Source organism: Simochromis diagramma, unplaced genomic scaffold (genome assembly GCF_900408965.1).
Source record: "Simochromis diagramma unplaced genomic scaffold, fSimDia1.1 OVJJ01000304.1, whole genome shotgun sequence".
Lineage (NCBI taxonomy): Eukaryota > Metazoa > Chordata > Actinopteri > Cichliformes > Cichlidae > Simochromis > Simochromis diagramma.
This window is the reverse complement of record NW_024387030.1, coordinates 4,343,751-4,358,374: the sequence shown is the minus strand read 5'-3', so window position 1 is coordinate 4,358,374 and position 14,624 is coordinate 4,343,751. Positions and strand designations below refer to the sequence as shown.

Genomic DNA, 14,624 nt, shown 5'->3' with positions numbered 1-14,624 from the left:
GCAAAACCAGTTTTCACCTGAACAGTTGTGTACACTGCGAGACATACAGCTGCATGTTTGTGAACCATTTAAGACAAAAGTGAACTAAATTCTAAGTTTGGAGTTATTTGTGGCCGTGGAAATATGAGTATAATGGCTTACAAGCAAAACCAAATCAAACTGAGCATGCCTAGACCATTCGTCTTACTTCTGACTGTTTTTAGTAGCCTTTCGAATGTGTTTTCACACAACTCACAAACTTTACAGAAGCAAATCGAGGACCTAGGTAATTATAATCCTCTGGATTTCATTGTCCTTCAACAGATGGCATCAATACAGGAAGTAAATCGGAGGTTTACCATGGTGCTGCTTACTAACATGACATTTTCAATTTCTCTTTCAACACTTAACAATAGAAATAAAAAGCAATGTGATTGCTTAGTTCAACTCTGCGTTTGTCATCTGATTTAAGACAACAGTGGGTGTCTTGAAAACAGTAAAGTAGCATACATATGGAGGAGTGACATAGGCTACGTTCACACTGCAGGAGAAAGCGCATCAAATCTGACTTTTTTGACCCTATGCGATATCCGATCATGGTATGACAGTGTGAACGGCACAAATCCGATATTTTCAAATCCGGTCTGGATCACTTTCGTATGTGGTCCTGAATCCGATACATATCTGATGTTTTAGAAAGCGACTGCTGTTTGAATGGTCATGTCGCATTAAATCAGTCTTTTACGTCACTGACACACGACAGACGCCAATTATCAGCGCCCGAGAAGACAACGTGAACGCTTCCTGGCCATCCAGTGTAGATGTTAGTGAAACTGTTGGGAAGACAACGTTGGAGAAACGTGAACATTTTATTTGTACTGGATAAACTGCAGATTCTGACAGAAATCTGCAACTATCCTTTGAAGCACCGCTCCTCTCTAAAACAGCAATAAGGGTAATTATTAGGCCATATGTAAACAATAAAATAACTTTATAACTTAAAGCAAAACTGGGAAACGTAAAGTCAGAAACAAGTCTTTATATTAAGGGCCATCAGTCAAACAGTACTGTTTGGTCTGGGTCTACATTTTATTTGTAGTGTGAACAAGCAGACAAAAAATTGGATTTGATCAAAAAATCGGAATTGAGAATCAAGACCTACAGTGTGAACGTAGCCAAAAACACAATTTGTATTTAATTGTGCTAAATATGTAAAAACCCTGAACATTTTCTTAGTTTTTTATACAGTAGCTGCAATATTTTGTCTTGTTTGTTCATCTGTGCTGGACATATATTTTGCCTCACATTTCCTCTCACGAATTGTATATTTTGTCTCCTTTTGTCCTCAGCAAACCAGCTCAGGGGAGGAACAGCTGAGAATGTGTGTTGCAGTGAAAAAGAAACTTCAGCTGTATTACTGGAAGGACAGAGAGTTCCATGAGCTGCAGGTAATGTATACTGGACATGTGACTCATTATAGTGTGATTCAGTTTAGCAGAATTTTCCAGCGCTTTGACACATTTAGCCATTTTAATGTTTTCGTTTCGTCTGTCAGGGGGACTTTGCTGCACCAGATATTCCAAAGTCAATGGCTTGGTGTGAAAACTCCATATGTGTTGGTTTCAAGAGAGACTATTACCTCATTCGGGTATGTGTTACAGAAAAGGGGTGCAAGCAGCTTCTTTACTTTTCAACTTACTTGTATGTGCTTATAACTTATAATATTGATATTTCCAGCCATAATGTGTCTTTTTAAGTGTGGAAACACTCCTTGTCAAAAGAAAAGAAATATCCACAGAAACCTTTCTCATATTTCACATCTTCCCTTTTCATCACCTTCAGGTTAAATTAATACCTGAAGGTGATGTTTTTACGCCACTTTCTAGAAGCAGACAGTTATATAATGAGTTCCCGTCTTCTTTTTAATGGCTTGACTTTGTGTTTATTTTAAGACTTTTTCCTTTATGCTTCTCTCTTTTGTTTTATCAGCTACATCCAGAAAGTCTGTTAATAATATAGATGTCTCTCCCTAATAGTGTTTTATTGTCTTTGTAAAGCACTTTATAACAGTCTCACACACTGCTAGGATATTATTACTTTATTCTGAATCTCACGGACTCATTCAAACTGCATTTGCTGTCAACTAGATGGATGGCCGTGGCTCCATAAAAGAGCTCTTCCCCACTGGGAAACAATTAGAACCTCTGGTTGCTCCACTGGCAGATGGGAAGGTGGCTGTTGGGCAGGATGACCTAACTGTGGTGCTTAATGAAGAGGGAGTGTGCACCCAGAAGTGTGCCCTGAACTGGACAGATATCCCTATAGCAATGGGTAAGAAAAAGACACAACAGCTGATACGCTGTCATTGTATTTTAAGCTTTATGTCTAATGTAATCAATCAGCTTGTGAAAAGAAAATATATTAAAAATTTGCTGTCATGTATCCAAGCATGTTAAAAGGGAAAGAAGGAGAGGAAAACCCACACACCACCTCAAGCCCAATCCAAGTCTTTATTTATGTATTTCTGACTCATAATGTCTTTGTTAGAGTGTATTTGTTCTTGATATCAATACAAACTGACAGGAAAGTTAAAGGGCACAAAGCTATCTGCAAACAAGAGCCAAAAATCCTCCCTCAATTCTCTGCGTGGGTTCATCTTTTAGATATTATACAAAGGTGTTTTGCCAAAATGTGTAACCCTGGCAGTTGTTTTACCCAAGTGAAAAACAACGGTGTTCACCTTTTGTTTTTTTTTTCACTCTTGGGCACTTTAATTTCACAGATTATATACAATAAAACCTCAGAAAAATCCAGCGATTCACAGAAACTAAACTCATGCATTTCAATAACTGTTGTTTCCTTAAGTTTATGAATTCATGAGGGAGAGCATCGATTGTTTTCTTCGTGGACATTGTTAATGTTAGCAATCAAATTTATAGAAAACAAACTCTCCTCCCAAAATCCCAGAGCTTCACAGGCAAGAAAGGAAAACCTCAGCAGACCAAATAAAGAAACCACAGCACTAAATAGTTTATTTTCTCGAGGTGACATTTAGCTTTTTTGTTTTGCTCATAAATTCTACAAAACAGTTGCCTTTAAAAATATATATGGAATGAAAGATTATAGTTGGCGCTGGATCAGTTGACCCTGAAGCATCCATTAGTAATGCTGCTCTACACTGAGGCTTGTTCTCTCACCTCTTTTCACTCCCCAGGTGTTTATATACCACTGCTGCACATCATTAGATTTTTGTCTTCCCGCTCCTACAGTCTGTGTTTTTTGTCTTGTGTCCCTATCCTTTTTCTTTTATCTTTCCCCCTCACCCAGCCAGTCCACTCCCTGAGGCTGGTACTGCTGGTAGGAGATTTCTTCCTGTTAAAGGGGAGTTTTTTCTTTCTGCTGTCACTGAGTCCCTGTAGGGTCTTCTTTCTACTACTCTAGGGTCTCTACTTAATGCTGTAAAGTGATTTCAGGTGACTATTGTTGTGATAGGTGCTATATAAATGCATTCTTGTAGAATTCTTTTAGCAAAAGTGTGACCATAATCTGAGAATACTCTCTTTCCTAGTTGTTACATTTTTGGTAAGTCTTTCAGTTCTTGTCTTAATAATGGAGAGCTTAATTAATGAACTCGGTAATGGCAGCATCTGTGTGAAGTTTTCAGATTGTCCATATATTTTTTTTATATAAATGAGCCTGGTAAAGAAGTGTATGATAATAATAATGACAATGATGATAATAATGATGATGATTATGTAAATAGTAATAGTCTATTCTCTTGTTGCCACAATGACTGGGCAGGTTTGTTCAGCAGTTTACAGATCAGTCAGACCTGTTGTCTAAATACTCCCATTGTTCTTATCCAGCTGCTGTCTGTCTTCTCTTGTCCCCATTCTTCCCGTCCTCCCTCGCTGTCTGAGCTGTGATGCTGTTTTCCACTTGTCAGAACACAAAACTCAGTCTTAGATCAGCTTTTTTTATCCTGTGACTAAGACACTGTAGGTCTGAGGAACTTTGCACAAGCTTATCTGCATCTCTTCTGTCACATTGTTTTGAAGGGCCTTTTTTTTTTTTTCTGTGCTCACTGGCACGTGGAAAGAAACATTATGAAGGGGAAATGAAGCCTCCAAGCAGTGGTTTCATGCAGTTTGCAATTTCCTCATTTTGAATTAGTCATGATAGTGGCGTTGGCAAGCAGCAATAGAGGCTGAGGTATGGTCAGTTTAGAATATTTCTTACAGAGTGTCCTAACTGTTCAAGCAGAAGAGGAGGCCTGGGCTTTTTGCTGTGAGTGTCTTTCATCCCATATCCAACCACAGGCTTGACTTGATTGCAGTCTGGTTAGATTCCTTCCTGTATAGCCCTGAGGACCAGAAATCTCATCACAAATGTGGCCCCCTGCTTTCAGTATAGATATATTATAGATCTTGTGTGAAGGTCTTTTCACCTTTTATCAGATATTCCCTCTATATGCCTTTAAACATCATGGTAACTCCTGCTTTCTTATTATGAGTTTACAGGTGTCGCCAGACACGATTTGGTCACACTACAAGCAAAATGCTATAAATAATGCTATCTTGCCAAAGATTGGTAACATTTTGGTTGATCTGAATATTTATTTATGTTACTTTTTTTAATTTTCCCAGAGCACCAGCCTCCCTACATCATAGCAGTTCTTCCTCGGTATGTGGAGATACGGACCTTTGAGCCAAGGCTGCTGGTGCAGAGTGTGGAGCTGCAGAGACCACGCTTCATCACCTCAGCAGGGTGAGGCAGGCTGACCTCTGAAGTTTACTTTTGCGTGGAAGTCTGATCATTTATATCACGATCTGTTGCATTGTCACACCTTGGATTTATGTTTTTTGCAGTGTAAAAATCTGGAGAATGGAGTGGAAACACTGAGTTGTATATTTCCATGCAATCATACACTAGCTAATTGCTATGTTGTGTTTTAACCTTTCAAGTGTAGTGTCATCCACGCTTTTAAGCCTGACAGTTCTTCTATTATGATGTATTTTATTTGGGTATACTAAAAAACAAAGTCAACAAAATGTTTCATTATAAGGCAAAAGATCTTCTTGTGAAGAGGCTCTTTCTGGAAACAGAAAATATTTACTGGTGCAGTATTGTGTAAAAGACTGCAGTGGTATTTGGGCACTTTTGGTAGGTTTGATCATGAATGCTGGCCTTTCCTGATGCTTTCACACTGGCTGCATTGTATAACATCATTTAACTAACATCCTCGCTTTCATCGGTTCTCCTGGTTTCCATTTCCCATGATAATGATGCCGATAATGGTGGTCCATCCTTTGAAAGAAAAACACTTTTGCTTCAGGCTTTTGTCTCTAATCTTGTTTTCTCCTCTTATCTTATCTTTTACAGGCCAAATATCGTGTATGTTGCCAGCAACCACTTTGTGTGGCGCCTGGTGCCCGTGTCTATAGCCACTCAGATCCGGCAGCTTCTACAGGACAAACAGTTTGAGCTTGCTCTTCAGCTGGCGGTGAGCAGCAAAACCACTCGCATTACTATTAAAGCCCATTATTACATTCCTGAGGATTCAATTTGTGCTTTAGCTCGAAGCATGGGACATTAAAATCACTTATCTTGATTAGGAGCAGCAAGCCGAAACAGTAAGAATGCTTTCAACTTTGGAGTTTATGGTTACCTTATTTAGCAATCTGGCTATCCAGAGACATATCTGGGACTTTTTACTGTAGCGTGATGAATTCGTTGACTTTCTTTTTTTTTCCTGCCAGAAGATGAAGGATGACTCGGATGGTGATAAGAAGCAACAGATACATCACATCCAGAATTTATATGCCTTCAATCTGTTTTGCCAGAAGAGATTTGATGACTCGATGCAGGTGTTTGCCAAACTCGGCACAGGTAGGACTTCTGCCAATCCGCAGGGACACCTTTCCTTTTGTTTTCTGACAAACAGCTCAGCAATATGCGCCTATAGCTGAGACGTCTTGAAAATATTTTGTCCACTCGGATGAAGGCATCTGAATTTTCCCAGTATGTTCTTTTTTGCTCCTGTTGCTTACTGTGCATATTGATGGAAGAATTTTATACACATGATCACTGCATGTTATTACTTCACTTGTGCCTGTATGAGTTTATTATCGTGTGATTCTTGCTCTAATGGGCTTTTAATTTCAGTTTTCAAAACATTGTGTTATAAACATGTTACTCAAAATATAGTTTCCTTTAATCAATCTAGAAGAAGGTAAAAGTTTTAACTGTTATCCTCCTTTGCTCGGCAGATCCCACACACGTGATTGGACTTTATCCAGACTTGCTCCCAGGTGATTACCGGAAACAACTGCACTACCCCAACCCTCTGCCTACTCTGTCTGGGGCAGAGCTGGAAAAGGCGCATCTCGCTCTTATTGATTACCTCACGCAGGTAGGTGTGTGTTTGTGTGTCAGAGAAAAGTGGAAAATTTCATAGAAGTTTGATAAGATTTTTGCTTTAAGGAGGTTTGGTCACTTTTTCTTTTAAACAAACCCTGGTTTTTATTTTTTTCTGTCCTCAAAGAAACGGAGCCACCTTGTGAAACAGCTGAATGACTCTGACCCTTCTACGACGTCTCCTCTCATGGAGGGCACGCCTACCATCAAGAGCCGCAAAAAACTCCTGCAGATCATCGATACCACCTTGCTGAAATGTTACCTTCACGTAAGACATAATTAAGACTTTTAAGATAACCCTCTCGAGCAGTTTAGATTTCACATAAATTAAAGCCTGCGCACACAAAGCAGGGGTCCCTGGGCCCTCACGCCTCAGACTGTAGTTTAAGTTTAAAGAACAGCTTGCTATTGTCAGCAAGCCTACTCCGAATGTTTATACTTTGCGATACAAGTTATATCAGCTCTGACAAACTTGGCAGCTTTCACCATCCATTTAGATAAGCAGACAAAACTCTTCAACAAGTGACAGGTGTATCATCTTCTTTATTAAGATGTTTTAAAAATGTAAACGTGAATGAAATTAATCAACAATTTTCCAGACACTCACTTATGTTTCACCATATAAACAACAGCAAACAGACTATAAACATATGTTGTAAAGATGATGCATTAGACATGACCAGGGCTATGTAATGTCACAAAATGATGCAAACAAATACAGGCGTTCTTTCACAAGCACAATGTAGCTGCACATCTGATGGAATACAACGCAGGCAAAGCATAATAAAACATAAAGTCCTCTATAAGAAATCACAAACATGCTTACAGTCCCAAAACTCATCATTGAATTCTTTTGAATAACAGCAACATAAAATGCTCAGTGCTTTCCAGAAACTGACAAAGAATGATGGCTCTACTATGAATGACAATGACCGTGAGTGCATGTGATTCACTTCCTGTTTCTCACTTGTAGAAACTGGCAGCAACATTAGGTAACTTGATATGTAGCCATAGGGGTGTGTGTTAAACAGTTAATGGGCAGGTTTAAAGCAACTTAAGACAAACTGGATCACAATTCAAAGCAGTGTTAGTTTGACTGTCATTGAGGCGTGATAGCAGCAGCACTGTGGGTCCGGTGTTGACTGAGTGAAGTAGGTACCTGGGGAAACCAAACAAAACTTTGAATGTATTATGCAAACTTAGTTTCAGTCCTCATCTATGGAGAAATGGTAACTTGTGTTGGAATGTGGGATAAGATGTATGTAAGCAAGTTTCTCTGCTTACTGCTTGGGCTTTGCATTAGCAGCTTAACTGTCTGAATTTGCCTTAAAGTCCTCTGCAGCTAGTTTAATATGAGTGCGTGTTTGGGATGCCGGGAATACGTGCCAGATTGCTTAAATAATAAATAGCAACAGAAACGGTGATCTGCTTTTTATCCTCACCTCATCCAGACAAACGTGGCCCTTGTGTCCCCCCTCCTTCGTCTGGAGAACAATCATTGCCACATCGAGGAGAGCGAGTATGTCCTGAAGAAGGCTCACAAGTACAGCGAGCTCATTATTCTCTATGAAAAGAAGGGCCTGCACCAGAAAGGTAATTGTCAAGCTGCTGACTTTTAAATCCTAAAATCTCATAAATTTTCCATGTTAGAGGGGCTTTGTATTATTAGGGTACTTGTTTATTATCTTCTTCTGATAATGATAAATGAGATTGCTGTATTCATTATTGATGTAAGGTAAAATATTTAAAACATTTTTTCCAGTCTTACAAACAGAATATAAAGCATGGATCCTTTCTAGTGTATTTGCAGGGAAAGGTTTCCTTGGAATAACAACTTGAATTCCATTTGATTAAGTGTGATTTAGATCATAATAATCCAAGTGAAATGGATAAGATTTATACACCTTCAGCTGTGTTTGACTCCTCTGGAAAACTGGCAGGTATCACGCTGTTGGGTTCAAGTGAGAGTTCAAAGTCAAGTAATTTCTCTCTCAAGCTTGTCGACTTGTTGGTCGACTTTCTCTTTTTAAAACTGGGAATAAGAGAGGATGGGTTTTGGGGTTTTTCCACCCCTTATTTTCCATATTTTTATAATCAAGAAACAAAGCTTGAACAATGGCTTGTTGTACACCAAATCTTAAGTGTTTGCCTTTTGCTGGTTGAAGTCCATCTTTGAGAGAATTCAAATTACTGTCAGTGTTTAATACATGCAAGTTAATTTTCTTTTTGTCTCTTTTGACATGATGCGTATGCACTTGTTTAAAATATAAGTGACACTGTGAAATATCTTCTGAATTGATGAGCTGCAGAGAACAGATATGTCAATCAGCTGAATTAATGACTGCCATCACAGTTACAGTGATTTGTCAGTGTGGTTTATCTGTTGCAGACCTCAACTGAATGCATAATAATAAAATGCATTGAGACATCTGTTTCCAGCTTTGGATGTTGTATTTGGAGTTCGCTATATAAGTGGCAGCTCATTTGATCACAGATCTGCTCTGCTTTTGTCAGCGGTCTTGTCTTTACCTCCCAAACACAAAAGCCGTTGTGAGCGTAACCATTTCAATATGTTTAAGTTATAAGCTCGTAGATGTATTCTGGTGTGGTTGCACAGATTATCTCAGAGGAGGTTTCCTGCATGAGGTCGACTGGTCATCCTTGTGAATCAGAGCTGCCTTAACGCTCTTTGTTTCTGATGGTACTCTGTGGCTGTTCTCGCAGAGAGTGCATCTGGTTTTAATTGGCCTGCTGCAGTTTGGGCTTGTGATGTCATGCTGCTCAAGTCTGCCTCTCTCTGCATCTGCCAATTCAAACCAGCTGTTCCAAAACACAGATTAACACTTTGCATATGCCTCGACCAATTTTTGTTGGTGGAGGACTTATGTAATGCAGAGCAGACCACATCTTGCTACTTTCACTCAGGCAGATGTCACTTTTGTTCTAGTTCCTCTGTTATTCACCTCTCGTTACTTTTTCTCAAACCTGTTTACACTCTCGCAGCTCTCCAGGTGCTGCTCGACCAATCCACCAAGGCCAACTCTCCACTTAAGGGCCATGAGCGAACAGTGCAGTACCTCCAAAGACTGGGTAAGGATCAACAGCTGGCTCAAGCCTGTTAAATTTGTTGATGGGATTTTGGAAAATTCCCAGAGAAAACATTCATGTTGATTGATTATGGATGTTGGATATAACTGATCTGCAGTGATTTGCGTGTCTGAGATTAATTACATGGGAGCGTTTATAAATAAAAAAAAAAAAAAAAAAAAAAAAAATTCTATTTTTTCTTATTTCCTTTGTTTCGCTATGAAACTTTACATCTATATACCGTTTGCTTACTGGGTGGTCAACAGCTAAAATTGCTGTAGTACTTTTTGAATTCCTATGAGGTGAATAAGGTAATGACTAGAATGAGTCTTTATAATGAAATGATTAAAATTCTTTCAGTAGTCTGTGTTTCAACTGTGCTTTAAGAATTTCATTTGGCGTTTGATTGTGTTTTTGTTTATTGTAAATATTATTTTAAACTCAACAACAACCCTCTGAAACTGTGGACTCTTCCACCTTCACTGGGACAGTTTCATTTGCTTCAATTAGCTGTGTTTAATTATTGGCAATTTTTTTTTTTTTTTTTAAGTCCAAAACAGTTTTATTTAGTTATTAGTAGTAGTATTATCATTAGTATTATTATTATTTTCCATTTGCAACAAAATTCTAAATGCAGGACACAACAGTAAAACTCATTTGTTGTTTTGTGCAGTATTGAACTTGTTCAGTTGTATAAATGTATTCATGTTATTGCATTGGAGTCCAGTCAAACAATATGTTAATTTTCTTATAATTAATTATTCCCTGAGGTTGGAAATGTTTACAGGCTGATTAAAACCTAATGATTTGAGTTGTAAGTTAAGCCCACTTAGCCATCATAAGACCTCTGTGCACACAGGAGCAGAGAATCTGGGTATAATCTTTGAGTTTTCTCCCTGGGTGCTGAAGACGTGTCCTGAAGATGGCCTGAAGGTAGGTACAACATTTACATCCATTGCCACGACTTCTTTTTTATTACCCAATGGAGTAAAAACCTGTCTTCCTGCTCAGATCTTTACAGAAGACCTGACAGAAGTGGAGTCGTTGCCTAGAGACAAGGTGCTGCAGTTTCTAAAGGATGGTTTTAAGGAGCTCGCCATCCCATATTTAGAGCACATCATTTACGTGTGGGAAGAGCAGGGTCCCGAGTTTCACAATGTGCTAATCCAGCTCTACCTGGGCAGGGTTCAAGTCCTCATGAAGGAGTACCTCAAGTTGCTGCCTAAAGGTATGAGCAAGAATAAACCTGAGTACACTGAGTGTCTGGGCATGAAAAAGTGTTACAGTTAGCCTTTTTTTTTCCTGTTAGACTATGAAAATAAGTTACGTTGTTGGGCACATATCACATTGATAAATTATTAGTTAACATACACAATAACCTCCTTTTGCTGTGGAGAAATGTGGAGGAGTGTAATTGTAGCATCAGAGTAGCAGGGTGATGTGACCTTGGAGCTTTGAAGGCTTTCTAGCAAACCTGCCCTTTAAAAGTGAACTCAACTTCAAAAAGACTCTATTTTTTAATTGTATTTTAGAATTTTCATTTGATTTCATTACCGCACTGCATATGGATTCACTCTGGCTCTTCTTGCAGAGAGTATTCTCTCACCGCTGTTGCAAATAAAGTCTGTGTCAGAACTGATTATCAGGTCCATCCATCTCTTACTCTTGAAACACCTTTTAATGCGCCTCCAAGCAGGAATGCTTGTTAATGTGCACTCTGTTTAAAAACAAAAACCAAACCCCCATAAAACTTAAAAACAGCTAATGAAATAAGAAAAACCCGATCCTTGGGCCAGCTATTGCTGCATTTCACGATAAACTGGAATGCAAGCACACACAGCCCTCAATATTAAAGAGTTTCTCTAGGCTTATAGTGATCGTTGGGTACAAGGCTGGGAATATGTGTGGTTAAATATATTTTTACTTTGGGCATATGATAAATCATCTTGATATTTACCTTTTCTGAAATGTAATAATTCAGTTATTTATTTATTTCATTAATATAGTTATAATTTGTCAAAGAACAGTAAGACAAACCCTCATATTACTACTTCTACATCACAAGTGATCTAAAACCCCCAAAATAACCACTGTAGACAAATATGAAGAGCAACACCCATTCTTAAAAATTACTCACCCATTATCTGAACATCTCTGTAATAAAATGCTCTGTTATTGTAGGCGCTTCAGCTGTTCCTGCAGGGAAAGAGAATGGTGAACTGGGAGAGTTCAGGAACAAGCTGTTGACTTTCCTGGATATTTCTACATGCTATGAACCTGCCAGACTCATCAGTGACTTCCCCTTTGATGGTAGGATGTTGCTTACACTGAGATGACAGGTTTTATCTACTGTTTGCTTGGGAAATACAAATAAAGACGTGAGTTTAACTATGCCGTGATCCTTGACTTTTGTTTCCATGTTGAAGGCTTGCTGGAGGAACGGGCTCTGCTTCTGGGTCGTATGGGTAAACATGAGCAAGCGCTCTTCATCTATGTACACATCTTGAAAGACACCCACATGGCTGAAGAGTGAGTATTCCTGCACAACTGAAAAGTAACACCAATCAACAGCTAATATGACTGATGTTAAACTGTCAAAGTATTTCCTGACTCAGTCACGAACTTGGGTCATTTCCTGAAGTCATATTTACATGCATTTTGGATTCCATAGTGTAATTCAGTTTTGTTTATATAGCGCCTAATCTCAACAATAGTCACTGTGAGGCACTTTGCATCACAAGGTAAAGACCCCACAATAAGACAGAGAAACCCCAATAATCAAATAACCCCCTGTGAGCAAGCACTTGGGGACAGTGGGAAGTAAAAACTCACTTTTAACAGGAAGAAACCTCTGGCAGAACCAGGTTTGGGAAGGGGCGGGCATCTGCCACCACAAAGAACAAAAGGGCATACTGTGGAAGAGTCAGATTATTAATAACTAATGATTACATGAAAAGTGGTGTCTAACCACATAGTGAGTGAAAAAGAAACCCTCACTGATCCAGCCCCAACTATATGCTTTATCATATAGTTGGGGCCCTGACTATGAGTAGTGGTTTACATATTTGGCCCACCAAGTGAAGGGTTCTGGCCTGATCCCAAGAGGAGGCACAAACCCCTTCGGGGTTGCATGAGAAAGGGCATTCGGTGTTTAAAAACTTGCCAAATCAAATATGCGCCGCTGCCTGAAGGGTGACACCTTGTGAATAAGGGAGCAGCTGAAAGTAGCTCTATATTTAACAGCATTTTCTGCAAGGCAGAGCCAGTGTAATTACCTGCAGTGCTGTGTTTGTCCAATCAGTCAACATTTCATTTCATTTCATTTATTTATTTATTTCACACTTGGTACAACAGATCAAACAAACCAACCACACTTTCTATCAACAAAGCACTACAACCATGTGTGAAAAGGAGCAGGAAGAAGAAAATATTCTTATTAAACCCTGCCCCCTATCTACAATCCAACTTATATTACAAGTGGGCACCAAAAATCAGGGAACAAACTAATATTAACATTTCTCTCCGGTCCTAACCCAAACCACACAATAAATTTACAATCAGAATATACCACTCCACATAGTAACAAGGAGAAAAATAAAATTAAATAAATAAAACAAAAAATTATAAAGGATCCTTTTTCAATGAACTCCAATTTCATTCGCATTCTTCATATTGAGTTATCGTTTTAAGCATGTAACACTTTTTAAAACAATGTAAACTTATGCAATTCTTTAAATTATAATGAAGAGAGTTCCACAGTCATATACCCCTAACCGTTGGACTCATTAATCTTTGTGTAGTCCTAGCTAACTGATGCTTAAAATAAAATTTCCTTCTACTATCTTCTCCCCCTGAACACATTAAAAATACTCTTTGTAACTTAAAGGGCAAAATATTATTTTTAGCCTTAAACATAATTAATAGTGTCCGTAATTTCACTAAATCTCCTAATTTTAATAATTTTGATTTTATAAATAATTTATTTGTATGTTCTCTATATTTAACGTTATGAATCATTCGTATCACTTTCTTCTGTAATAAGTTTAGAGGTTTTATAGTATTCTCATATGTATTCCCCCAAACTTCAACACAGTAACTAAAATATGAGAAAAACAATGAAAAATATAAAATGCGCATAGTTTTATGATCTAATAAATCTCTTACATTTCCCAAAATATAAATGCTTTTGACCATCTTCTTTCTAATATACTCAATATGAGATTTCCACGTCAAATTTTCATCTACTATTACACCCAAAAAACGAAATTCAGTAACTCTTTCAATCAATTCTCCATCAATGGACATAATGACTTCATCCCCCTTTACACGATTGCCAAATATCATGAATTTCGTTTTTGTCAGATTTCAAAGATAATTTATTTACATCAAACCATTTTTTTTAATCTTAACATCTCAGAAGTCATAATTTCAACCAAATCTTTCAAATTCTCTCCAGAGCAATAAAAATTTGTGTCATCTGCAAATAAAATAGAATTTAACCTTTTTGATACGTCACAGATATCATTAATATATAAATTAAAAAGTTTAGGTCCCAAAATAGAACCTTGAGGAACGCCACATACAGTGGGGCAAAAAAGTATTTAGTCAGCCACCGATTGTGCAAGTTCCCCCACTTAAAATGATGACAGAGGTCAGTAATTTGCACCAGAGGTACACTTCAACTGTGAGAGACAGAATGTGAAAAAAAAAATCCATGAATCCACATGGTAGGATTTGTAAAGAATTTATTCGTAAATCAGGGTGGAAAATAAGTATTTGGTCAATAACAAAAATACAACTCAATACTTTGTAACATAACCTTTGTTGGCAATAACAGAGGTCAAACGTTTACTATAGGTCTTTACCAGGTTTGCACACACAGTAGCTGGTATTTTGGCCCATTCCTCCATGCAGATCTTCTCGAGAGCAGTGATGTTTTGGGGCTGTCGCCGAGCAACACGGACTTTCAACTCCCGCCACAGATTTTCTATAGGGTTGAGGTCTGGAGACTGGCTAGGCCACTCCAGGACTTTCAAATGCTTCTTACGGAGCCACTCCTTTGTTGCCCGGGCGGTGTGTTTTGGATCATTGTCATGTTGGAAGACCCAGCCTCGTTTCATCTTCAAAGTTCTCACTGATGG

General features: G+C 38.3%; 1 protein-coding gene across 2 annotated transcripts in view; it reads left to right on the top strand.

Annotated features, from left to right (window-relative positions):
* vps39 (VPS39 subunit of HOPS complex) overlaps window positions 1–14,624 on the top strand; it is a 28,633-nt gene that overhangs the window by 1,907 nt on the left and 12,102 nt on the right. The window contains exons 6-19 of one of the 2 annotated variants that reach the window (XM_040041397.1): window positions 1,329–1,427; window positions 1,535–1,627; window positions 2,127–2,310; window positions 4,626–4,746; window positions 5,362–5,482; window positions 5,742–5,868; window positions 6,249–6,391; window positions 6,524–6,664; window positions 7,848–7,989; window positions 9,400–9,486; window positions 10,343–10,416; window positions 10,495–10,711; window positions 11,665–11,793; window positions 11,910–12,012. In XM_040041397.1, the coding sequence (XP_039897331.1) occupies window positions 1,329–1,427; window positions 1,535–1,627; window positions 2,127–2,310; window positions 4,626–4,746; window positions 5,362–5,482; window positions 5,742–5,868; window positions 6,249–6,391; window positions 6,524–6,664; window positions 7,848–7,989; window positions 9,400–9,486; window positions 10,343–10,416; window positions 10,495–10,711; window positions 11,665–11,793; window positions 11,910–12,012 (1,781 nt within the window). Of the gene's footprint in view, window positions 1–1,328; window positions 1,428–1,534; window positions 1,628–2,126; window positions 2,311–4,625; window positions 4,747–5,361; window positions 5,483–5,738; window positions 5,869–6,248; window positions 6,392–6,523; window positions 6,665–7,847; window positions 7,990–9,399; window positions 9,487–10,342; window positions 10,417–10,494; window positions 10,712–11,664; window positions 11,794–11,909; window positions 12,013–14,624 lie in introns of both variants that reach the window. The other variant, XM_040041396.1, reaches the window with a different exon arrangement.